This window comes from Octodon degus, unplaced genomic scaffold, assembly GCF_000260255.1.
Source record: "Octodon degus isolate 3935 unplaced genomic scaffold, OctDeg1.0 scaffold00030, whole genome shotgun sequence".
In the NCBI taxonomy this organism is placed as follows: domain Eukaryota; kingdom Metazoa; phylum Chordata; class Mammalia; order Rodentia; family Octodontidae; genus Octodon; species Octodon degus.
The window spans coordinates 11,549,406-11,576,449 of NW_004524606.1; the positions used below are offsets into that span (position 1 = coordinate 11,549,406).

At 43.0% G+C, this 27,044-nt stretch overlaps 1 protein-coding gene across 1 annotated transcript in view; it reads right to left on the minus strand.

Annotated features, from left to right (window-relative positions):
- Window positions 1–908: 908 nt before the first annotated feature.
- Pdzrn3 (PDZ domain containing ring finger 3) overlaps window positions 909–27,044 on the minus strand; it is a 244,735-nt gene continuing 218,599 nt past the window's right edge. Inside the window, exons 4-10 of the mRNA XM_004629516.3 lie at window positions 20,869–21,116; window positions 18,124–18,211; window positions 7,547–7,645; window positions 6,551–6,613; window positions 5,297–5,398; window positions 4,116–4,232; window positions 909–3,422 (exon numbers count right to left, since the gene is read on the minus strand). Of these exons, the coding sequence (XP_004629573.1) occupies window positions 1,851–3,422; window positions 4,116–4,232; window positions 5,297–5,398; window positions 6,551–6,613; window positions 7,547–7,645; window positions 18,124–18,211; window positions 20,869–21,116 (2,289 nt within the window). The 3' untranslated portion in view covers window positions 909–1,850. The remainder of the gene's footprint in view (window positions 3,423–4,115; window positions 4,233–5,296; window positions 5,399–6,550; window positions 6,614–7,546; window positions 7,646–18,123; window positions 18,212–20,868; window positions 21,117–27,044) is intronic.

Consider the following 27,044-nt stretch of genomic DNA (forward strand, 5'->3'; position numbering starts at 1 on the left):
GGGCTGAGGATCTCATTCTGTCAAAGCTGAACTTGGGGGATATTGGGCACTGTGACTTCAACAGTCCCCTCTGCAAAAACCTCACTTGGAGCACTGATTAGAATTACATAGCAGATATAATTATCTTGGGATTGCCTGGTTCTGAAGGAGGAAAGGAACAGATATTAGTACCAATAATTAGTATTTCAGGATTTTATTTTCATTGAGTTATTTTATTGCAAATATGACTACTAATTGGTCATCTTAATTGTTCTTAAGATTGGTCTTAAGATTCTAGTACCAAAGGGTCTTTGGGAGAAAAATCTATGTCTGAGATACCTACATACCTTCCCTTCACAAAGTTTCAGTTAAAGTAATGAAGAAACCATATGTGTGGCACAAGGACAAATCAAAAATGATACCTCCTTCCTAATCTTTTTTATATTTAAGTTTAACTGAAATTGGTGCCAACAATATAGTTGGGGAATGATCAGCAGAAAATCCATTGCTTAGGGTCCTGGGTGACAGTCTGAAAGAGTCCAGTTCTGAAGACCCCACCTTGGTGACTCACTGTTCCCGTAAAGTTGCCTGATTTGCAGATTCCTCTTAGAAATGGAAGGGTAGACCTTGTCCCCTCCCCCGAGCTGCTAGCTCCTAAAAAGCCGTTGTGCTTGCAATAAAGCAAAGAGGCTTCTTGTAAGTGTAACCCTGACTGATGAACATGCTCACATCCTTGTGGCGGACGTCAGGCCAGGTTGACCAGACCCATCGGACTGTCTGAAGGCCACATTATGTGCTGCATTTGATTCGTTATTCTTTGCTGCTAGACCTCGGTTTTACATCTGGTACTGGGCACCAGGCTGGATGAAAGACTGGAGAGACACTTAAAATCCTTCTGAGGTAGAAGGTAACACAACCAAGGGCAAAAATCAACACTGCAAAAAGCTTTTATTTTATAAGCACCACTGCAAAATGAGGAATCACATTGAAAACATATCAAATAGAAAATAATAATTTATTTTAACTTCATTTAATGTTTGTAACTAATCATGATTTCATGAACTTGCTTGTATAAGTCTGTACCTTTGGATCTACAAAGCAAAAATTTACTACAATGAGCACTTAAAATTCCACAAACCGACTCCACCGAGAATTCTCCTGTACATGCATATTCTTCCAACAAGCTGCAATATTTGCAAACATGCTTTAAACTTCCATAAAGCTGCATGATAGTTTGCTTTCTCGTAAAACCTTTACACTCTCTTGGGAACTTTAATGAGAAAAATGTTAAAATGTATATTCCAACTCAACACTGCTGGTTTGGTTATGTGTATTAAATCATTAACCACAGAGTTGGGTGGTTTTGAGTTGAAACCTAGACCTACATAATATATTAATGGTCACTCCTATGAAACACATTCGGAGAAATAACATTATAAAATAGGGTTCCATTAAAAATACATACTGGCAGTTGTATTTGTGTCTTAGGCAGGAAAAGAAAGCATGTTTAACCTTTTAAAATATGAATATAGTTTAAACAAATTATTCTGTGAAAGATGCTTAATAAGAGATCTCTTTTTTTTTTTTTTTTTTGGAAATTTAAACACTTTATGTAAAAGGTAACAAGTAAAAAAGTACAATTGCTATTTGAAAAAAGCGTTTGTTATATTGCCTTCCAAGACAGTAAGGGTGTATCTTACCTCCACTTTAAATGGAGTGGCGACACCCTAAGTTGTAGGGGTGGCAAAATTGGACTATAAACATGATGACTGTGTTTATCTTATATACAAAAACTTGCCGCATTGAACGAGGCAGGAATCTCTACCCTAATGGTAGTGGTCTGTCTTATGTACATAATGCAGAAGTGAAAATTATACAGTAGTCACCGATAAGAAGGAATTGTATACTCTAGTGCCATCTGGGGATTTTGTACCGTGCGTTAAGAGTTCTTGAATAGTCATCCAATTATCGAAGATTTTCTTATTCCTCTTCTTCATCATCTTTTTGTGGCTCAGCTCCAGGATGTTCATTTCCTTCCTGTCGTCGGCCCCTTGCTGCTCCTTCAGACAATCCAACCTGCTCTGCAGCATGAACTCGCGCCTGCGCCTCTGCTCCTTGGCCTTCACCACGTGCTGCTTCCGCTCCTCCTTGCTCCAGTAGCGCCCCATCTTCATCTCGCTCACCGCGTCGTCATCCGTGGTCATGCCGCTGCGCTCCTCGCGGATCTTGAGGGCGCGCTCTCGCAGCAGGCGGTCGCGCACTGGCCTTTTGGTGATGTAGCGTGTGCCGTCGCTGCGGATCTTCACCTTCCACTCCATCCTGGCCTCTGAAGAGTTGGAAGAGGCCAGGTCCTTGCACATGCTCACCAGGCTCATCTGGCTCTGCGCATACTCCACAGCCGACTTCTGCTGGATCAGCTGCATGTAGCTTTGGTAGTGTCTCGCGTGGGCTGGGATGTGTGCATGCTTGTATGGGGAGTGCGGGGCAGAAGACAGGTAGGCACCTCCCAGCTTCGGGCTGCCCGTGGGGCTCCTGCTGCCCTCGCTGGCTCTGCGCTCCTTGCTCTCTGGGGATTGGCTGGGATCTAGCTCTTTGGCCGAAGGGCTGTAGTTTGGGGTACCGACCTCGGGGTCTTCCGTGATGGCGAGCAGGTTCTTAGAGCATGGCCCATAGCCCTCTGCAGATCCAACGGCCCCAGCCCCTTCGCTGCCTGAGCAGCTGAGGCCCTCGGCTGCTCTCCGCAAGGAGTTGTCAGGGGAGATCTCCAGGGTGAGTGGGGTGCTCCGGCAGCTCTCGCCAGTGTTGTAGGCACTCGAGCTGTCCTTGTCTGACTTCTCGGGCAGCTCGGTAATATCGGACAGCTCGTGGCGGCGCATGTCCAGGCTGGTGTTGTAGTTGCGGAAGCCGCTGTGGTGCAGCAGCCAGGGCTCCCTGTACTGCTCCTTGAGCTGCTGCATCTTGTGTGCGCGCACGATGCTCAGGCACTCCAGCTCGATGCTGCGCAGCTCCTCATTGAGCAGCTCCAGCTCCTTGTCCACACTCTCGGGGTCGCTCTTGCTGGCATCCAGAGGGCTGCTGGGGTAGTAGAGGCTGTAGGGGCTGGTGCTCTTCACCTGGCACTTGAGCTCTAGCAGCTCGCGGAAGCGCTCACACTCATCCACGGGGATGCCCAGGTAGTCCACTTCGGTGCAGTCGGCGGAGACAAAGGACTCGTTGCTGAAGGGCAGGTCTCCGCTGCCCAGAGTGTCTTGGCTGCACGTGAGCTTCCTCTGGCCTGCAAGTGGGTTGGAGGAGGCGACGGCGTCGTCCCCGTTGTTCTCCTGCTCTGAGCTCTCCTCGTTGCGGGTGCTCTCATCGGTCCGGCCCACGCCACTGTCCTTCTCGTGCTGGTTGGACAGGATGGTGGCTGTGTCTGTGGTCCCACCGTCTTCCTCGTGCTTCTTCTGTGCAAGAGAAAATGACAGCAGCCATCGGTCAGGGTGAGGGTAGCCCGAGGAGCAGGTGCTCAGGCCTGACTTTTCTGGGTGGAAAGGAAATATTTCTAGAGCAGAGGAGCAGCATCAGGTGGAGGCAAGGTCCCAGGCCTGGGCATTGGCCAGCTCGACCTCTGTTATTCTGGGTACCCAAGCCTGAGCAATAGCTTAATCTTGTTCTTATCCTCCTCCTCCTCCCTTCTGCAAAATGGGGGTGATGATAGTTACCTCAACGAATGAGTCCATGAGCCAGTGCCCCAGGGGTAGGAAGCATAAAGAGCTCTCATCTAAGGATTCAAGCTGTGACTGCGACAATGGTGGAGGAATAGGAGGGAACTACAGGGCTCTTAGTAGCACACATTAAAGAGAAGGAACTGCTGTACTTTCAAAAACATGACTTAATTTTCTCTGTTCTATGTCAGCACTGGCCCTTGTGTTTTCCTAACAACTATCGCAAGGTCAGCTCTGCCCTGGTGTTACTGCTCAGCCTTAAAAGCCTGGCCAGGGAGACTATCAGCCTGCATTTCCCTCTTGCTCAAATAGAAAAGCACTTAAGCTGTTTCCCCATCTTCTGGCTGGATGGGCTTCTGATGGACTTTAGCATCATGCAGGGAGATGTAGGGAGCAGAGTTTGCCGCAGGCTGCGGCCGGCTCTGGTGTTACCTGCTGGAGCACGCTGGCTGTGAACTGCATGGCCTGGTGGTGCTGCTCCTCTAGCATATCCATATGCAGGTCATCGAGGAAGTCATTCCTGTCATCATCCATCCAGCCCTCATCTAGCTGAGGAGGGAGAGCCAAAGCATACCTCAGAAGAGCCTACTTTTCCCCCTCTCAATCTCTCTTTAGGAAGAACATCATCTTGGGGAAAGCTGTTTCTAGGGTCTCCTTCAGGAGTCATCAAAATGCAACTTGCCCATTATCTTGCATATGTCTGAAAGCTACCCCCTGCTTGTATTAAAGAGACTCCAGTATCGCCTGTGCAGGAGAGTCACACAGACATAGATCTAGCTGTGTCTCTGCTTGCTGGCCCCATGAAGTACAGCAGGCTCCAAAGAGAAGCCATGGTTAATGCAGAAAGAGTTCTTTTCATTCTTCCAGTGCTTTGGGCTGAAATCTCCAGCCACATACATGCTAGGCAGGCATTCTGCCAATGAATCATATCCAAGCATAGGTGTGGTAAGTAGCTCTTTGGTGTGGGCCAGACTATCGCTTATTTTTCTCAAATATTTTTAAAAATTTGAGATAGGGTTTTGGTAAGCCACTGAATTTCCCAGGCTGTACTTGAACTTATAGTACTCTTGCCTCAGCCTCCCAGAGTACTGGGATTATAGGAATGTACCGCTATGCCTGGCTAAGATGTCAACTTTATTGTCCTTCAAAGAGAAGACAGACAATTTGGGAAATGGTAGACTTAGGGATTATAGATTGCCATCTTGTGTTGCTAAAAAATGTTTAATGAAACAAAACAATGTCTGTTTATGTACTGTACAAGGTTGCTTTGGAACCAAAGATAACAGAGTCCAATAGTTGCCATGGAGACAAGAGAAATGCCTATTATTTGGCCCCTTGAAGAAAAATCCAGGTGATCCTGGAAGAGGTCATTACTGAAGTTCCCTACAACAGCATGATGCTCCCATGTGCAGTGAGTCACACACCCTTTGTGTCATAACCCTAGATTATTTTTCATTTCGGTTTTCTACCTAAACAGATCTACATTTCCCTCAAAGGGTTGAGTCATTCACAGTGGTTTCTGAATCAGATCACACAGGCCTGTGGTCCTCTACATAGGATTCTGTGGGGATCTGGTTTTAGAAATAACAGACCTCATTTCAAAATGGACTCACCTGGAGTTCAGGCCTTGCAATCAGCAGTGAAAAGTTCTTATTTTCTTCACTGGTCAAAAGAGCCACAGCCTCTTCACGGTTCTGTACCTCTATCCCGTTAATCTAAGGGGACGAAGGTGGGCAGACAACAGCATGATAAGATTGTGCAAAACATTTTATCTTATTTCAGGTCTGTATTTGTCCCCCACTCAGGGATGAGAAACAGAACTTTGCTGTAGCTGAAAAAGGAATGCTGATTTGAGGAAGAAAAGGCCTTGCTTGGGCTGATGCAGTTTTTATGGTCTCTGTAAGAGCCCCACCATGTATGTAGCTCATAAGCTGATTGCGATACAGGGTACTCCATAAGATGACAGTGAGAAAAAATGCTCCTGTTGTTCAGAGGGCACACGAAGCAATTTAATCAAACGTCACACTCAGGCAGGAGTATAAATGAAATGCACAAAAGCATTATTACAACTATTTTCAGATAACATGGGAAAAAAGCAGCAATGGGTCTAATGAAAATATCAGGGAGATGGAGGGCAGAGCAAGGAATGTGCTTATACACAGTGCTTTGTGTCACTAGTTTGACACTTCTTTATGATGCACAGGGGGTCAAACAGATAACTTCCATGTGGGATTTCTGTTCAACATGTAGCAGAAACGTTGAGTTCTCCAGGTCTTAGTCTCAGGGCTGATGGTTCATTCAGGGGATGTGGCAATGGTCCCAACTGGTTGGCAGTTGAGGTGCCCTCTGATTTTGCCACCATATATGGCAGGGAATCAAGAGGTATCACTGGGAGAAACTACCTGTTGGCATAGGTGGCCCCAGTCACTTAGGGGAAACAGGGCTGCTGCGATACAATGGAGGGCTACAACCACTACCCGAGTACTTCTCAATCAGTTTGGCTAAATTTGTCAACAATGTCCCTCTTTTAAGGACAAGGCCCACCTTGAGGTACTTGGTCCTAGATGGATCTGTCCAGGAAAACTCATCTCAGGGAGGCCATGTTGTTGGCACTCCAGAATGAACAGACACAAAGTCCACAGGCTGACCTCCTGCAAGGCTGTCTTCCCAAGGGGCAGCTTTGGGGCAGGTTGCTTGTGGTCCCACATCTCGCTGTAGTGCTCCCCCATCCCTCACCGGTGACCTTGCCCTCACTACCCCTGTGCCTCTGTCTTCCAGCCCTGTTCATGATCTTAGAGCTGCTGTGAGAATGAGTCTGCTGTTTGGTGATAGGCACCTGAAGAGGCCATGGCTGGGGATGGACCTACCTGAATGATGCGGTCTCCTTCCCGGATGCGGCCATCCTTGGCTGCAATGCTGTTAGGGTCAATCTGAAACACAGGGCCGACATCTCGGCATGAACCAGACACACATGCAAAGAAACACAGCACTTCTCAAAGGCCATGTTGCACACAAGAGTCATGCTAATCCTAGTTTTTCTGCTTTGCACAGATATAAACAAAATGCAATTTCGTGCAAAAACAGACAAGCGTGGACTGGTTTCAGGCCCTTTCCAGGGCTTGTGCTTAGGCCACTGCTGGCAGGGATGCTACTCGTTGTTATGAGAAACTACCTGTTATTTCATACCAAATACCTAAATTTTATGCAGTATCCTTAAAGACAATTGAGACAGGAATGAGAGGAATGTCCTAACACACGATCATGTAAAACACAGAGCTTGGTAGGCGATATGCATCCTGTGGGATAACAGAATCTGAAAGACATATCTCTTGGTTCATCCCAGAAAGACAGATTTTATTTCCTGATAAAGCTGGGCTTCTGCCATCAAAAGGATGGGTGTGCTTGGTGAGGTAGCCATATTGAAATCAGTTGCTTTTGAAAATAGTTTTCATCTATGTACTCTGAGAAGTCCCTATAAATTACATTTAACATATATGAACTCAATTATATATACTCCACAAAAAGCAACACAGAGGGCAGAGTGAGACACTTTGTAAGTGTAAGTGATTCTGTCCACCATTCCGCTCAATGAACAGGAGTTAGGAAATGTGAGCTTGCCGCTCCCTTGGGGTTGAACACACAAAACCATGTAAATTATTCCATTTTATGGTTGATTTGCAACTCCTCAGGGGTAATTTTGCCCTGTGTACAGACAGTAAAGCTGAGACTCCATGAGGCATGCTGAAGAGGACAAAGTGATTTGTCTGTCTTTACAGAAACTTCTTGAACTACATTTAGGATGACAGCATCTATAAGGAAAAACAAAACCTGACATTTTTGGTCTTGCTGTGTTAGTTTTGTACCTCACTTATATAAATGCCGATGTCATCTTCGTCATCCGTCCGGTAGCACACGGTGAGGCCCAGCTTGTCCTGGCTGTTCAGTCTGTAGAGGTCTACTTCCTAGACAAAGAGAGGTGGCCAGTGAGAGTCCAGCAGGCAGCGAGGTCTGGGAGCGTGGAAAGTGCTTGGAAAATATTTTGTTTAGATGATGAACTGGATTTCTTTGCATTCAACTGTGGAGAGCCAGTTAACTTACTAAACAAAAAGTGATTATGGACATGGGATCAATGCCCAGGGCATTTCTGACCTTTCAGTCAATATAAAGTCATTTTGAAAATAGTTATTTTATTGATCCTCCCAAAGAAAAATTACCCATATTTCACTCAGTGTCAAGACCTTAGGGGTAGGGCTTTTAAAAAGCATTCTTTCATTGTCTGCCACCAACAAGAATATTTCCATACCCCACACTATCCAGGCAGTGTTGGTACAAATGTTTCCAGGGTATTCTGTAAAGCAATTTCACGTTGTGTTTCCTTAATAGTCACAGTCACAGAATTTGCAAACAGATTACATATAAATTGATCGAAGAAAGAAGAGTAACACAATAGTGTGCAATTAATGCTTTCCACAACAGCTGTGATATTTACAGTGGAGAAATTAGTTTTAGCTGCTATTACTGCAAATTAAATAAGATAAAAGCAAAGTGAGCCCAAACGTGGGACACACAGGACAGGGAATGTTATTGTGCTAATTAGTTTGCACTTCACAGTGAAGGAAGAACTTTGAATGCTCTGGGAGTTTTGAGGGAACATTCTGAGTCCCCTGAGAGTGATAATGGGCCAAGTCACCCCACCATCCTCTCTGATGTTTTGTGAAAGTTTTTGCCATCATCAGCTGCAGGCCTACTTGAAGGGCTGCTTGAGAAGTAATCTCGAAGGTCTACAGGCCTCAGTTTTACAGTCTCTTGTGCTTGCCAACTAAAAGGGTGGAGGGGCTCTGAGACAGTGTCTTCATGCCACCATCTCTGGGGACCATTTTCAAGTGGCCCCTCTCCAGGAGGATGCAGCCTGCTTTGCAGAGAAGTTCAAAGTGATTACATGGCAGATACTTTCTGCTTCCTCCTCTATGAAAGGCAGGGTATCCAGTACCATGGGTACTTTCCAGGCAGAAAAACAGTTGGTACAAAGGTCCTTGGCCAGTGTGGTCAAAGCCCAATATGCAAGGAAGACAGACACACGCTGAGTGGAATAGGCAGAACTCCGTGCACAAGCTAAAGGAGCTCACATTATAGCATCATCAGATGGGCTAGAAGGCTCTACGTGATGACTGCTATGGTCTGACTGGCATTTAGCCATTCCTATGGCTGATATACAATGTATAATGTGGTGAAGGGTTAGGGCTATGCAGCCAGGCAGACCTGTGCGTGTCTCCTGACTCTGGCATTTTCTGGAAGGTTGATCAAAGCCTTGCTGCTCTCCCTAGGCATCTATTTCCTCTCTAGAATCACTGAGAGGAGATGCATGAGCTCTGAGCACAGTGCCTGGCCCAAAGAAAGCCCGCAGTAAGTGGTAGCATAATAATTATGTGCAGGTATATTTGCCTGTGGTTATAATGAGTTATTTGTGTGTATGTGGGGGGGGGGATATATTTCATTGCTATCCTCAGCAAGAGGTTTATTTTTCTGATCATTGATATGTTAATTAATTCAATAACTTCCCAATTATAGCTCTAGCAATATGGTAAGTTCTTATTAAATGACACCCTATTAATTTGTGATAATTTAGTTGCATTAGATAGGAATTTCCTTTCCCATTTTAAAGAATTATCCTGAGTATGGGTTTAAGGGTCATATTTAACTGTGAGGGCAAACTCTGCGAATCTTTTTCAGTAACCAATTTTCATATAAGCAAACTAGCCATACATCCTCCTGTTTCAAGCATGTGCCTGGGTACCTCTCTAGGTTTGTGGTTCTTTGAATTTGGAACAGAGGGAAGACAGTTTTGGTTTTGCCACTAATTCTGAGTCTGAATCAGTGAGATTTCCTATTTGCTGATGTCCCCCAAGAGTGGCTCAAATGCTGCCCATGAGCACTGTGCTGGCACCCCTGGGGAATGAGCCCATTTTACCCATAGCAGAAAGAGACCTGGGAAGAGGGTAAGATGGGAAAGACAGTGAGTGGTGTGCTACTGCTTGAACAGAATGAAATGTGAGAACATGAAACAGCCCCTGTGAATGCCTGGCAGAAAGGTGAATGTCCCTTAAGGAGGCAGAAAAGGAGTCACAGTTCTGCTGGGCTTTATTCCAGTACCACCAAAAGTGTACTTCATGGTCACAATCAGTTAGATATAGAAAATGGGAGAGGCACTTAGAAGCTTCAGTAGCAGTTGGATTGACAACTGCTTGGTTATCATGATAACCAAGGGCATGATTAATAGAACTGTTTCACTGGACAAGATGTAGACCAGGAATTACTAAATGATAAGTATTTGGGGTGAGTTATATTGTCATTCATGGTAGACCCGCAGAATGGCAGCAACTGAATGAAAACACTATGGTCAGCCTGGGCCTCCTGTCTTCTACCACAGCGAGTTTGACCTGCACAACTCTCTAGAATATATGCTTGTATTAGAGGGCTCTATCTGAAAGCTTGGGAAAGCAAAAATCTGGAATCATGTCTTTGATGAAAACTGCATAATGTCCTGTGGGTATTTAAGTAGAAGAAAGGAACACTCATAAGAAATATGGCAGCTGATACTTTGTTATATAGAAAAGGGTTAGAGTTGGCCTCATAAAAAAGGCAGGTACTAATACAAGTTTTGATAAAATCCACTTGTATTTTTTTGGGGGGGTCAATATGTTGATTGATGGAGGTTTGGGAGCCCATTAAGCTATAAAATTGATGTTAGTCCATATGCTACCAGGGGTATACTTCTTTTCCTGTTATTTTCTTTCTCACCAGCCAGTTTCCTTCAGTAAATGTGTTCCTTTTCTAATTGGGAGGAAAACTTTCTTAGAGTGAAATTTGGGGCTGAAACAGAAAATATTCCAAAACATTTGCTGCTTTAAAATATTTTCATCAGAATCATAGATAATTAAATCAAGGACCACTTACACAACCTCAAACACTTTATATGCTGCCATTAACACCACATGTGGTTAGAAAATTAATACAGGTTAAGCATCCCTAATCATAAATGCTCTAATATCTGCAACTGAAGAACACTGACATAATGTCACAAGTGGAAAATTCCACACCTGACCTTACATGATGGGACACTAAAAAAACTAAATGTAGGAGAACTAAAAATAATGTATCTTTGGACTACATGAAGCTATATAGAGAGTGTATATGAATTTGTTTAGACCTGAGTCAAATCCTCCAGATATCTCTCTTCCATCACCATTCAAATCCTGTGAAGTGAATCTGTAGGCCAAGAAATAGATATGAGTGGCAGAGTCTAGTCAAGGTGGTACTTGGAGCACTAGGAAGTGCTCTATTTTGTAAAAGAATGAGGGCCTTTGGATGACCCAAAGTTGGTGAAGCACGTATCAAATAATAAGAAAAGGCTATTCTTGAATTCAGGAGTGTACTTGACATTGATGTTGGATAGGATTGTGTGGACTGTAATATTTTCTTGCTCTACCTGAACCTTATGAAGTTGAAATAAAAGCCAGAAAAATGTCATTTACAAGGCAAAGACACAATCTGAGTCCCAGTCATTTAGTGTCTCCAGAGTGGTGCAACATCTCAGAGGAAGCTGGTTACTAATGTGAAGCACACAGTACTAGACTTCCAGGAGCACTTGGGAAGCAGCAGCATAAGAGCTGCCATCATGTTTAGTTTTGTACAGATTCATGTTTACCTTGGTTGAGAAATAAGAGCAAGGCACTATACAGTAAAAGCAGTGTCTAGCTTTGTATACCACCATGCTCAACAAAACTGAATGAATGAGCTGGAGATTTTAGAACACAACCAAAGTCTATAAGAAAAATAATCTTGTACTATGAATAACCACTATGAAGACAACAACATGCAATGTATTAATTGTTGAAACTGTCCTATCAATCGGTTTTGAAACTATCTCATTGCTATTTGTTTCTCAATAAAATTAATAAAAAAAGAAAAATAATCCTGTTTTGCCATTTATGAGCAGTGTGGTCTGGGATAATCACTTAACTTTAACACATGTCTCAGTCATTCAGCAGTTTTAAAACAAGGCCAAATATTCGGGGACTCAGTGGAAATTAAAGTTCCTCAAAGTTCCTGGGAGGTTTAGAAATTCTCAACATTTCTTTTTGCCTCTGCCTCTTTCTTTCAGCTGTACACAAGTGACCATATCATTGAAAACATGGAGGTTATCAATACATATCTGCCTGTGATGATGGAGATAAGATTTCAAAGAAGACCATTAATCAAACTGCTATGAATAATGTATTAGCATTATCTGGATTACAGCTACCCCACTGCTGGTATCCTGTTGCTTACAGGGCTAGATGGACTGTTTGATAAAAATGAACAGCTAAACCTGACATTTTAGATGAAACTGACATGATATTGCAATTAAGAATATTAAGGGGGCCATTCCACGTTGGAAATTGAGGCTTTCTGTTTCAGCACAAGCCACTTTAATCAAGGGGGTGCCAACCTTAATCTGCATGCTTTGCCCACTTCCAAGAAGCCGTGCCGCTGACACATCACTGGCAGGATCTCTGTGCATACTTTTGAATGACCTCAAGTTTCTATATCTATGTGTGGTGCTCTGAGGATGTAACTGTGTCTATAAAAAGACTGAATTTTTCCTTAAGAACCTTAAATTTGAAATACAGTAGCAAAACATCCATTCTTTCCTTCACTGAATATTTAGGTGCTCAAACATTGGATTCTTCCTATATTGTAGGCATTGCTCAACCACAAAAGTGAAAGAGCCCAGCTCCCCTGGAGCTTGTTGTACAGATAGGGAGAGAGATGCTCAGTAGATAGTGGTGGTGTGGGTGTGCAGAGTGGCTGGGGACGTGCTTCTGGAGAAGACTGCCTATGCACTAATCTATGGGACATGCCATGCAGGCTGAGAGTAGGTACACGTATGAAGGTGCCAATTTGCAAGCGGCATTACAGAAAATGGAAAAGATCCTGATTATATGGGAAGGGTTGAGGGGAGACTGGCTTGGGCAGGGCAAGACTGACCAGGACAGGTTCCCTGTGCCATTGGAAGCCTACTGAGAAATTGTAAGAGTGCCTTGGGCCCCTTGTGTTACCTCTGGGACAAGCCCAATTCCATTTGACATATGCATGTTACTCTCAGAAACCATGGCTGTGGATCATTTTAGACACCCCGGGTGCAACTGTACCACCCCTTTCCTTTCCAGTCTCAGAATGATATCATCACATCATAATGCAGGTGACAGCAGCTTCCCAGCCTGGATAGGCTGCTGCTGCTGCTGCTGAATCGCTGGGGAAATTAAAACAATAGATTAAGGAAAAGACCATCTTCATATGTCTGTTTTCTTTCTTAATTGCCTACAGAAGACCTTGAGCAGGTGTTTAGTACCTGAAAATTTATGGGTAATTATTTGGCTGCTTGACCCTGGGGTATACTTTGGAATAATCCCTTGTACTCTAAGCAGTTTCACAATAACAGGGGTTTGACACTTACCTAAATATGATCATTTTGTGTACTTTAAAAGAGAGAACATCTGTTTTTCTCTGTGCATTAACTTTGACAATATCCCAACATACTCATATGTATTTTCCTTATATGTAATATCTGTGGAGCTGGTTATTCTTTCAAAAGTGCTGACTCTGGTCTTCTAGTCCAACTTAGGCTGAGCAGTGCATTGAGACTGGGCCCTGTGCTCGAAAACAAACCTGATTCTTCTGAAATGAAGCCCAAGCAGTGCAACAAAACAGGACAGAACCTAGAAGACAGTGTTGCCTGTTCTGAGAAATCTTGCTGGGTCTGATTTAGGAAACTTGGTCTGCCCAAACTGACCCTGGATACATGTACCTCAAATACATGGAGATACAGCTCTGTTCACTCCTGGAGATTCCCTGCTGGTGAGTGGCTGCGGTGAGCCTCAGGATGTTTCTGAATGTTTCAGTCTGGTTTGTGATGCTGTAACAAAGTCCCCGAGGCTAGGCACTTTATGTGTTCAGCTCACGGCACTGGAGATGGCAAGAGTATGTTGCCAGCATCTGCTGGGCCCTGCTCTGGACTTTCTAGCTACACCACCACAAGGTGGCTGGCATTGTGGGGGGACCATGTGCAGGAGAAAGAGGTCACACTGTGACAGGAAGCAAGAGACCAAGATGGTACTTGATGAAAAATACCTGTTCCTTATTATGCCGAAGATGTTTGAAATGCAGTGAGATAGTGAGGTTAAGATTGATAGCCCAAATCGTTTGATAATAACAATAAGCTTTTCTTCTGGATGGTTAACAACCTAGTTTGCAGACCAAAATTAGAGAAAAAGGAGGGATACAAGGAAAGCCAACATTTTGGCCCTAGCCTTCTAAGGTCAATTAAGACTCAGGACATATGAGAACTTGTTCTGTAACGTCATGTACCTCGGTAGTGTCCCAAATTTTCTGATCAAGAAGATTATGGGGCCAAAGAGGAAAGTGATCGATGACATAGAGTGTGCCTAAGGAGAGTCACATGGGGAGAAGACACTCTCTCAGGCTTTCACAGAGAGCACATTGGCCAAGCAATGGCCGTGACTCATCCACATGGCTGCACTGATAAAGGTTCTACAATCTGAGGTACAGGATCTCAGGACAAATCCTGAGGGCATTTCACTGACCTTCTCAGACCAAAAAGCTACAATTCTTGTTGCATAGGTCCTGCTTTACCTTGGTCTTTACCATCCAGCAGAAAAGTATGAAGACGAAATTATAAGAAATAAAGCCATGCTGTTAAGTTGAGCTGTGGGGGACTCAGGTCAATAATTTCTGACATTGCCAGTTAAACAGAAGACCCAATGCTATTATGGGCTACTGGACTCTTTTAGAATATTTTGCTGAGTTTACACACCTATAATATTCAATAACGGAACTTAGAAAAATGGGGTATACAGATGAATGTCCATTTTGTATCTGTGTATTCAAAGTGGTTGGGATAGATATATAGTTACATTCTGTTAATGAATAGAATGATTTGTTCTAATGGTGTTTGTAAATAGGATCACAAGTCCGCATCTTGTACAGCAATTAACCACTAAGAAGAATATATGCAGTGTATTATTTGTTGAAAAATAAAAAAAAAAATCTGAAAAGAAAAGAAAAAAAGAGACCAAGATGGGCTTTGCTTTATAATAACCTGCCCTCCGGGGCATGGACTCATTTCCTGAGAGGAGCATTCATTCTTTCTAGGGCAGTGCCCCATAAAGACCCACACTCTCAGTTTCTACCACCTTGAGACCCTAGCCATGAGTTTGTGCCGCATCTGTGTCCTTCCCCACAATGAGCCTTCCTTGCCTTGGTCCTCAGCACAGTTGCTCCTCCATAGCAGCCCAGGGTACTACAGGAGATGGAGCTTCCTTAACAGGTGTCACTTATGTTTCTACTGAGAAAAGGCCAAACATAAAAGCAGCCTGCCCACCTGGAGCTGACAGATGGCACTCGGTGGTGGTAACTATGGTTTCCTGGTGCTGGCGAGGAAAAGCTCATATTTGGGTTTTCTAGGAAGGGAGAAGGTAATGGCTTATGATTGGTACTAAAGGCTTATGAGCTCCTTAAAGGCAGTCTGGCTATGACTTCCAATTCTGCATTTCACTGTGCCAAGCAGTAAAGTGAAGGTAACGGATACTTGGAAAAAGCTCATGAGTGGAATGAAAAACAAGGATGCATGTGAAGTCCTATGGTACCTAAGATCTAACTTAAAATATGTCTTGAATTTTAAAAATACTTGGATTCTTGGCTACTGCTTTTATTCATGGGGTGTCTCCAAGGGACTTAAAGTCATTTTTAACCCAAGATAACTTTATTCTGCAGCGATAGCATAGGTGACACTACTGACTTGGAGGCACGTCTCTATGCTGTAGTGCATGACATGCATAAGCAAAGCCCCACTGATGTGCCCAAGAACAAGAGCCCAGGCAAGCTTGGAAATTGTTCCGAGCACCCATGGAGCTTCTCTTGATAAAGGCGGAGCTTCTCTGGCTTCAATGTGCATGGACCTTGTCACACTGCACACTCTGACTGTGTACACCTCAGGGGACATGGTTCTGCAGCTGTCACATCTCCCAGGAGAGAGGCTGCTAGTCCAAGATCACACTGTGATATCTTGGGAATTTGTTTCCACCAGATACAAGAATTCTCTGGTAGTTCATGTTAAGAAAGTTAATCCTTTTAGGGAAAAAATCAGTCTGGGCTACCTTTAACAGTTGATCCTAGCTAGAATACTAGCTAGTCTTCCTAGAGAAAGAGAAAGCAAGCAGTAGGTAGTGGCCCAGGCTCCTGCTTCTTGGCTGGCATCAGTGCTGAACACCAGGATTTTATAACATTGTGTTCACTTCATTTAATAATTTAAACTCTCTATTTAAGGTGCTGATACAGTGGTACAAAACTACCTTAGTTTAAATAAGTTGAGTTGAATTAAAAAGATACAGCCATCAAGTATCTGTACTGGTGATTGTTAGCTATAGTAAAGATCTGTAAGGCAGAATGGCTCAACTTGGACAGATTATGGGGTTGCTAAGTGAACAGTGAATCTCCCCAAATCCTATGTAAACCCCTATAAACAAGAGAGATTTTATAGGGACAGTATAGTTCCCTTAGGGTATGAAAAACTGAGTAACTAATGAACCCCCTGCTACCAAGTCAAGTGCAACTAAACATCAAAGACTGAAAGTCTGTGCTACTTCATAAATCTAGCATCTGAGATATTTGACAGATTTTCAAAGTCCTCTACCTTGTGACCATTATAATGGCCATCAAAATCACTGTCATCCCTTAAAGATGATTAAACATCCCCTCTTTTGGCAGAGGACTGCTTCCCTACAGTGGCCCAGAGAACTACAATCTGAGGCAATGTACGCACACACATTAACCCGGCCAAAGAGCTTTGGGAAGTCTGGCTCTTGCATCTGTTCATCTTCCTCAGAGGATTTGCTATTGCTAATTCAGTCAAGATTCTGAGATGTCCCCTAAAAAGGCTGTTTAGTTTTGTTCAATCTGGCATTTCCCAAACAGATTTGATCACAGGACTCCCTTTGGGAAGGAAGTTTAGTAATAACTTAAGGAACAAGTGTCCTGAGATAGTCATCAGTTGCTTGTGAAACTATCCGGAACCCATGGAGATAGGATGCTTTAACTAAGGGACAGAATTCTTATTATTGTTTGTAAAAAACAAGGGTTTTTACAAACAATATTAATTAGCTGGGGCAATTATTGGATAGCATGTGTGTTGGTTGGTGGCTAACAGCGAACAAAAACAGTCAACTGTTTTTATTGTTGGAATAAGTGCTTTTCCGTTTAGACCAGGTATGTTAGAGAAAAATTTAAATTTTCACATGAAACATCATGGAGCCAAACATGCCTCTAGTGACAAATGCTTGAACTGGGACCGCATCTGGCTGTAGGTGAAAAGCCAGTTCAGTTACCAATTGCACACTTTGTTGCCCTTCATCCTCTGCTTTGATTGAGGACTCTGGGTAATTTTAAAGGAATGCTCCATGAGTATAGCTCTGTGCTACTCGTCAGCTGCTTCTGCCACTGCACAGGACCTACTGCTGCTAAATGACTCGTCCCTTTCAGTAGGGCAGCCCAGATCGCACAGTGGTTGGCCCTGCAATTGGACAAAGTGTTTGTGCTTTACCCTGGCTGATCTGAGGGTGCCAGAGGACTTACCTGTTACGGTCAGCTGTCTTTTTTAAAAGATGCTCTATTACCCTATCCCAAAGAGTCCACTTTCAAAAATTCTCTTGCCATTTTTTGAAAACACTCTGAAATGTCACAAAATTTTTCTAAAAAATATGCATAGCTGCAACATGGAATTTGGTGTTTTCTCCACTCTCTATCACTAAAAGAACTAGAACTGCTGCCTCCCTAGTGACTGCTAAATACTTTAAAACTTACAAAAAGACAATATGACATTGCATAGCACGTACAGTCTTGAGTTGTATTTGCCCTTAAATCATACTTAAGGAGAACTAAGAGATTTATTTAGTTTCTTCAAAACCGGTATTAGGAATCTTAAAGCTGGAGAATCAGCAGGCAAACTCTTTTTGTTGGAGGTGGGCTGCATTCAGTTTAGTAAACTAATCAATCTAATGCCTTTAAATAAAAAGTGGTGATGATATCAAAGGCAGGAAGGAGGATATCAAAGGCAAGGAGGTTTGTAACAGTTGTAGGAATGTAATGATGGCATGAATTCAAAGGTTCTGAGCAGGACTCACTGTGCTTTTAACTTTCATTTTTGGAACTTGACTTTTATGCTATTTTGAAGTAAAGGAGGGAAGAAAGAGCTTCTCAAAGGGCAGACTGAAGGTGACTCTTTGATCATTTTCCTTAGCATTTGTTTCTATGCTTGCAGAGGGCTTAGCAGCCATTCTATGTTCATAGTAATAACTCTGAAACAACAGCAGTGCATTCGTCATACCTCCAGCTCCAGCTCCTCCCTGTCCATCTCCTGGTGGATGTCCCCCATGTAGTCATTTGGGTCGTAGTACTCGTGGGCCGAGGGATGCCTGGAAAAGAGGTGAGACCTTTAAAGCCCTGCTCCAGTGTCATCCTCCACTTTAGTCACCACAGGGCAGAGTGGCAGCACTTCTGAGGGTGCAGGTCCTTTTGTGATTAGGAAACCCTCCCAATATTTCTAGCAGTTTCTTTAGAACTTGTTTCCTGTGGGAAACATTAAGTTGGAGGTGAGAGGTGAGGTGAGGTGGACTTCACCCAGAGTCTCTTCTCAAGCCCACTAGCATGGGATCAAGGTGACTCATCTCTGACTTGGTATCTGAGCACAAGATAGACTGATAGCTACAGCTTACTGATTCAGTGTTTGATTTCTGTTTCTGGGGAGGAAGAGGCTTGTATGCTGGCCTCTGAGACCAGTTCTGAGGGGGGTGACTGAAACTGTTATGTTCTCATCTAGGAGCACAGTATCTGCCTGAACTTTCTGGCTGGAACCCACAACCAGCAGTGCATCTGAAACCACAGCTCAGTACCCACAGAAGGTGTAGTGTACTCATACAAGTGCAGACATGCATGTGTGTGCACACATACTCATCCTTGTGTTTCTCTAGGACAACATGTGTAAAACACAGTTCATAGAGCCTACCATCCCCTGGAAATGTCTTTAATGGATGCTTGAAGTCACAGGCAGTGGGAATTATGACAGGCTCAGTGAGCAGCTCTGCAGGAGCTTAGAGTCCACAGGGCCGGATGCAGATGGAAAGCTTCTGCCTGGGAATGTTGGCTGGGGACCCAAGCCTTCAGTTCTCAAAGGTCAGACAGCAATCAAGGGCAATGGTGGTCCCTCCTCGGCACTTCAATTTGAAACAACGTATCAGACCCGAGTGGTCATTCAAATAGGACTTGGCTTTCAATTTTCTGGACCCATCAGGCAAATATACTGCCTGCACTTAATGAGCTTTTTGTTCTGAGGATACTATTAGAAGGTTTGGGCTTTCAGGCCTCAGCTTAATGCCTCCTGTTCATTCCTCATGCATGCTCTTGTTGCCAGCTGACCTTGCAGCCACGGCCTGCACAGGCCTGACCTCTGGACTCTTATGACGTTTCTCAAGTTGTCCCTGGAGATAACTCATGTCATGTTAACTAGACTTAAGAGGAAATCAGGGGTTTGTCTTCTAAAAGGCCTGTCACTGTGATAGTTCAACATTTTAGAGTTGCAAGTGGCCTTAAAGGCCTCATGAATGAGGTGAGGCAGTTCTGCTCCATAACATCACATAACTGGCTTGAGTGATCATGTTCACCAATCGGGCCAGCTGTACCCCAGGAACCGCTGGGACACCACAGAGTGTCATGGCCAGGAGCTGAGTCCTTCACACTGTCCCACTAACTGTTCAGAGCCAGTGCATTTACAGTGCCTCGTCTGTCTAGGCAGGATAGTGATGGCAGGCAGAGAGCTAACAGGGCCCCACACTCACATATGTGCCAGGAGCCCTGCCTGCTCCTTTTGTGCATGGTCAGCTGCAGTGGAGCCCACTTTTGTCATGTCTGGGGAGTTAGCCTTGGGTTCTGGTGACTCCTCACTACTCAGCTCCTTGTGATGAAAGGCAAGCGTCTGTCCGGGGCTGGACAGGCTCCCAGGAAACATGTGTTCACTCTGGCTACTGAGTTACTCAGAAACCCAACAGATGCCAATCACTCAGAGGCTTTTCCTGTGAGCATTAAAAATATACTTTCACACAGGTCAATTATCTGAATCCTGTTGGAGCCAAAATGGTAAAAGCCAAGGGTATGATGTGTCTACGAGGTGCTGTAGAGTCACACGTGCAGAACTGCATCCCGCTGGGCCACAGGGAGCCAGCACCCTATGTTGGAAGGCTTTTAAACTCTTTGCTCTTTCTTGTTTTATGTCAGGCACAAAATTAACCATTGTTTCTGCCATTTGTTACGCACTTCATGTATGCCATGCTGAGAACTTTACATGCATTCTATCATTTAATCCTTCAATAATTGAAAATATTTTATGCCCATTTCAGTTTGGCACAGGAAAAGTAAGGCCTCAGGGAAATAAAGACAGAGATGTAAATTCACATCTAGAAATAAGTGTGACCATGAGGATGTTTGACTTAAAAACTCTAAACTGTTGTCTCTGGCAGAAGGTAAGGTAAGAGAAGAGTCATTTGTGAGGAAATTAATACACTGTGTTGAATCGCAGCTGTTATTTAATCGGTATATGCAGTACTGTTGTGGAGCAGTAACGTATGAGCTTAGAGCATGGATGTGGGTTTGAAATGCTACCCAAGGAAGCAGAATCCATAACCTCCGGGGCTCTTTTTATACTTACAACTTACTTTGTTGTCATTTAAAAGAACAATCAGTATTCCCTCCAGTGATAACTACAAAATCTCCAAATTACCATTTGCGGTGATTAAATTTTATTCCAAAACAACTTTTACAACATTTGTAAGTAATTTTGTTCTTAGAATATAATTTAAATAACTCTGCTCCGGGGTTATAATAAAGTCATTAATATGTCAGAGCCGTTTTGAGCAGGATTCGATTTATTGCCTCTATAAACAATAAAGTTAAACATGGAGAACTTGGAGGAAAATTACAAGATGCATTAATTTTTTCACCACTTGGAAGGTAAGACGTCAACCTTGGTACAGTTATGTGCAGACCTAACATGTTAGGGAGTCATGACTAGGTTACTTACTCTTCTGGCAGGAGATAGGGGTCTAGCACAGGTGGGCTAGGAGAGGACATCTTTGTCAGGGCCATGATGTGCTCAAAGGTGATGTCAGTCTGGGTGCCTGTGTCCACCAACTGGGACTCCGCCGGAGGGGTGAACATTTTGGTCCGAGGCGTTCTCCTTAACACCTGCACCACAATGGGCTCCTTAGCTGTCTTAAAAGCTTCCACAGCCTGGTCATGAGTTGCTCTGGATAAGTCTTTACCATTGACCTGTTGACAAAGATTTAAGGTCGGATGGGTTACAATTAAGTCGTAACTGCAAAGGTAGATTCACAGCTTGAGGACTCTGGGGAGAAAAGAGTCAAATTGAAGATGCAGAGGTGTCAGAGAACTTCAATTCTCTCTGTTCTCGTTTCCCAAAGAATGCCTGGTGGGCAGAGGGTGAGCCTGGAGATATACAGATCTGACATTAAATAATGAATCTCACAGCAGGGAAGTCTTGGCTTCCTAGTGGAATGTCTTTAATGTAATTTCGTCACTTGCTAATCTTGCCTGTGAAAGAAAAGACCATCCTCAGGCTCCCAGCCTTTATCAGGTAATAATAGCTAACTAGAAATTAATTACATTGTTATGTTCTCATGGTGTGTATTTCTCCAGTTTTTGTAAGGTGATACTAGTCCTCCTTTTATGGAAGTAATATGCAGTTTCCTCCTAAATTTCATTCATTTGCTCTTTCTTAAAAAGTCCAGTGAAAAAGTAAGTAAATGATGGTACTCTATTGACCATAAATGGATGCTACAAACAGCACAGAGAAGAAATGCAAATAACCTATGTTTGAGGACAACAGTAGGCTGAATTGCTGTTTTCTCTCACACTGTGTACAGGGCTTTGCTGTTAGTACTGCAGCACCAAAACCTGTATTTAGCCTGAAGTCTACTACATGACTTTGATGCAGAGTCTCCTCAAAGCATGTGCACCTCTTTCCTCTACAGGCTCTCATAAGCCACCTGTGATGACATTAGGTCCTGGCGGGTCAGAACATGGGGTGCTATGCCCAGAATTCTGCCCACAGTCAATGCTAAACCAACAGAGCTCAATTTGCAGAACCACCTTATACAAAACAAAAAACAGAATCTAGTATCTAGAATGTGAAGTCATTCCAAGTGTCAGGCACATCTAACAATTTAATTTACTCTTCTGCTTCTCCTCGTCCAGAAAATACAGTATGTGCAGATAGGTTCAATGACATTGTATGAAGCTTGTCAGGTTCCAAATATTTTTTATTCTCCATGTATTTGGTTGGCTTTTTAAAATCAAATTTAAAATGCTGGTATATAAAGGACATTTCACAGAATATATAGCTGAGTAAGCTCCCCAACCTCTTGGATCTTCTGATGAGAATACTACCTTATTCTAACAGTTTCACATAGGAGGTGCTGAGTTTTAATGTCTTCAGTTGAGGGTATAAAGACAAACTCAAAGCCTTTGTAGGTGAGTGGATGCAAGTAGAGGCTATACTCATAAATGAAATAAACCAGACCCACATGTGTAAATATATTGTCTCCCTAGTGTAAGAACCTGAAAGAAGAAATAAAATCTGAAAGGCGTAACATATATAGTAAAATAGAAAGAAATGGAACTTAAGGATTAAATAATGAAGAGGAGAGAAAGGAGAAAAGATAGGCAAAAAGGCAGGGGGAAAAACATGCAAGTGTATATACAGGAGGGCTGAAGTGATTGTACTAGGAATTTCCACCAGTTTTTTTTTGAAAATAGCAGTTAATGTGTAGAATTTTCACCTTGACTAACTCTATACTAATATCTATGATCTAAGCAACTACCTTGAGGACATCAATGTGTAACACAAAAACCATGCTTGAATACCTGCCATTTTGGTCTTCTAAATGTGCACTGTTTCTAATGTCATATCAATTATTACTATATTCTCTTTAAAATAAATTTTTTAAAAACAGTAAAAAGAAAAAAAACAAGAACAAAAATTTAAGGTTTATTGAAAGCAAGTGGTAATATTCAATCATATGTCCAAACTTGCATAACTATATCTGTTAATCTGAGCAATAGTTTTGATGATAAAAATAGGTAATAGATCAACCATTGTTAGCAATTCTTGTTTTGAAAATCTGTAACATATGCGTTGTTGTATGTTATCCTGTTTCTGATTTTTGTTCCTGCTTTTGTTTTTATTGTTCAAAATAAAATTAAATTAGAAAAAAGTTGAGAGTCCATTCTTTAAACATGTATGCATTAGCATTTATTTACAGAGGACAAAATGAGCAAGAAACCACAACAGTACCCTGCCTGGCATAAGTTTCCAACTTCCTAGCTTTGTCCCCCTTTCCTCCTTTGCTTTCTCTACAATCACCTCTCCGTTGAAGTATCCTGTGATTAACTAACTGTTGGGTGGGGAACTAGACATCAGATTTGTTCCCTGTAATGAAGCCCACATGAGTCATTGGAGGTAATTAACGATTGGGATTCAATCCACTTTAGGTAATTTACTTACATCATGAGGGAGAGATACAGAAGAAAAACTCTGAGTTACAAAAGGACTCAAGTGTGCAGGTACATAAAGGAATATCTGTGCCACCTAACACAATCCCCTACCCTAGAGGATGGAGACTAGCTGGATTTAACCTGCAGCTGTCTTTATGCCTCCTCCTTTGAGAAAAGAATGAATGGATACAAAGGAATTTTTCCTAGGTTTGCAAATCCAATTCCATTATGGTTCCTTCCTTGCTTAGAGCCCAGAACACCTAGGGCTTGGGCTATGTGCGATGAGGAGGGAGTGGGTGGATAGAAAACAACTGTAATAGTGAGAAATTCATGCCCAGGGCAGAACAATGAGAGTCATGTTTTTCATTAACGTGTAGTGCCAGGAATCAAATACAGGTGTGCGTAGCCCTTGTCCCAAATGGTAGGCCTCAGAGTGCTTAAGATTTCAGATTTTAACAAACAATTTAAGTATTTACATAAGACTTTTCTTCAGAGTGAAATCTGAAAGCTCAAATGTTCTGAAATCTGAAACTTTGAGAACCATTGCTCAAAAACTGTTGAATTTTAGAGCATTTCAAAATTAGGGATGCTTTAGGGCTGGCCTGATAGCTCAGTGGACTGAAGTGCCTGCTTAGGCAGAGCACAGTGGCTGAGATTTGATCCCCTGCCTACCAGCCCCACTCCCCAGGGCTCGCTGAGATGGTAATTGAGACTGGGCATGGTAGAGTGCACTTGTAATCCCAGCACTTGGGCAGCTGTAAACAGGAGAATCACTATGAGTCCGATCTGTGTAGTGAGACCCTGTAGATCCAGAACTAAATACAGGAAAAAATAATTAGGGATACTCAACCTGTAATATAGGAATTTAGAATGCAATAGTAAATCAATGTCACCTGTCACACCCTTAGGAGCTGTGGGTGTGGCCAATGCCAATCAGTCATCTTGGTCTTCAACTCTTGGTATTCACTGGGGACAGCCTGTACCAAAGTATGTTTACTCACAGTGAACTCAAACATCAACATTTAGGGGAGAAAAAATACCTTTCTTTGCATATAAATAATAGGCCTTTGACAAAAAGAAAAAAATATGAGATTTGCTTTCTATGATATAGTCTCTACTCTTCAACTTTTAGATGTCTTCAAAAGAAACGTGTAGCTAAGTAAATAGAAGGAAAGGAATCAGCCTCCAGGAGTCTTTTAGTTGTGTCTAACAGAGGACTTTGCCCTGCAAATCTTTACTTTTTACATGCTCAGTGAAGTCTCTCAGACCCCAAAAGGGTGATGCCAGCTGCCTAGCCTGCAAGGATCCTCCTACTGCCACTTCCTCTGTGCTAGAACAACTCTGTGGACCTCATCTCCACCAGAACAGGCATCTTTCTCTCTGAAGGAAAGACTCAGGAGGTGGGATTTTGATTGGATTTAGTCTCTGTAAAGGCTACATTTATTCCTTCAGCCTCATGGAGCATTTAGGCATGGGGTGCTGGGCCCTTCCATCTGACAGGCTGAGATGGGAACTGGCGAGGAGCTTGAGGTGTAAGTTCATTCCTTTTCTTTTATTAGTTGTGTTTGCAGTACACAATGAATACATTGATTGTGGGTGGGTTGGTACAGGAACATAACACATCTTAATGCTTTTATCATCCTTTTCCCTTCCCTCCATCTCTCGGTCATCTTGCTTTTGCAAAAGATCTATGTCTCTGTTTCCTATTATTTGTCTTTTATTTTGTTCTTTAACTTATTTAAATTTTCTCATGTAAGAAAAACCATCTGAGCTTGTGTGTCTGATTTATTTCACTTAACTTTCTCATCTTAAGGTCCATCCATTTTCTTACAAATGACTCAAGCTTATCTTTCTTTATGGCAGAGTATTAGTCTATTGTGTATAGATGTCACATTTTCTTTACCCATGCCTCTGCTGAACACAGACTGCTTCCAAGACTTAGTTACTATGAATTGTGATGCTATGAACATAGGTATGCAGCCACTATTGTATTATGACAATTTAACTCTTTTGAGGAGATATCTACAAGGGGAATGGTTGGGTCAAATGGAATTTTTATGAGGAATTTCCGTACTGATTCCTAACAACTACTGGAGCTGGGGGTGGCCCTTTCTGGACTTGGGCAAGCCATCTGCATGCAGTTCATACACTTGCTGCAGCAGCTTGGGGCTAGGTGTGGAACCAGGTTCAGAGGTCAAATTTAACATGCTGAGAAAGGCAGAGGAGGGTTGGGGTTGCTGCTGATAGCATTGTGTGAGGGAAGTAACCAAGTTTAGAACCTCTTACTGTTATAAAGATTTCTCATTATGTCTGACTATACATTTCATATACTTGAAATTGTTTGATTTAGATCTTAACTACTCATAGTGCAAATCATCCTAAGTGGTATAAACACCACATAGACATATGGTGCAATTTGGCACAATTATATTTTTTCACTTTTTCTAAAGATTTTTTTTCTATCTAGATAAAAATGGTAGTGAAAGTGCTCTTACTAGGGATGTACTTTAATCAGCTCAGTTTTATAGGAAAGGAAGCTACTCATTTCCTTGGATAGATTTTTAAAAATATATTTAGTATAGGGTCTACAGGGTCTCACTACACAGATAGGACTCATACTGATTCTCTTGTTTTCAGCCTCCCAAGCACTGGGATTACAGGTGCCCACCACAAGGCCCAGCCTCAATCGCTGTCTCCACGCACACTGGGGGCAGGGGTGGCATGGCATGGGAGCCCTGCCGGGTCAAACCCTGGTCACTACACTCTCCCTAAGCAGGCACTTTAGTCTACAGAGCTATCTGGTTGGCCCTTTCATTGGATAGACTTTTATAAACTAACGTGACCACCAGAGCCAACATATTTGAATGACACAGCAAAATGATGTATGCAGGACCCACTCAAATCAGTCTAAACCAAGAAGATTTCCAAGGGCAAGGAGCTCCCTTGGGTCAGGATTCACTCAGTGACAACTGTGGGTGTTATTAAAGGCATTGATGTAGTAACACTCTGTTTTGGTTACTTTTGTCTAGTTGTTTAGACAAAATACCCAACGCCCAAAATTAAGGAAGGATTTATTGAGCTCAGTTTGTGGAGATTTCAATCTATAATCAGCTGGCTCCAAAGCAGAGCGGCATGGCAGAGGGGCAACGGCTCAAGGCAGCAGCAGACAGCAAAAGCAACCAAGAGCAAAAAGGCAGAGAAGCAAGTCTCTCTGCTCCCTTACATTCTTAGCAGGCCACCCCCACCCTCCAGGGTAGCACTCACACCATCTCTGTGCTCTCCTCTTGCACAGGATGAGGATGTTTTCAAAATGAGGACCCTGGTCCTCTGCTGAGTCACTCAAACTTCTAAATTTCTCCAGTTGACACAATGTATCAACCATTACAAACCCACAGAATCTTCCCGCTTGGTACTCCGGGGGTGGGGGTAGGACATGGAATTTTTGGGTAACAGAAACACGCCACAAACCGCTCAAGAATATTATCCATGCTATGGCTGATTTCTATAGGAAGGGGTTTCTTTTTTTTTTTTTTTTTAATATTTATTTATTTATTTAGTGTGTGGCCAGCTCAGCCCACCAGGGGGCGGGCGGGCCAGCATGTGGTGCTGGGGGATTGAACCGAGGTCTCTGTGCTTTGCTTGAGCTTAGCTTGTTCTAAGTAGGTGCTTTAGACCACTGAGCCA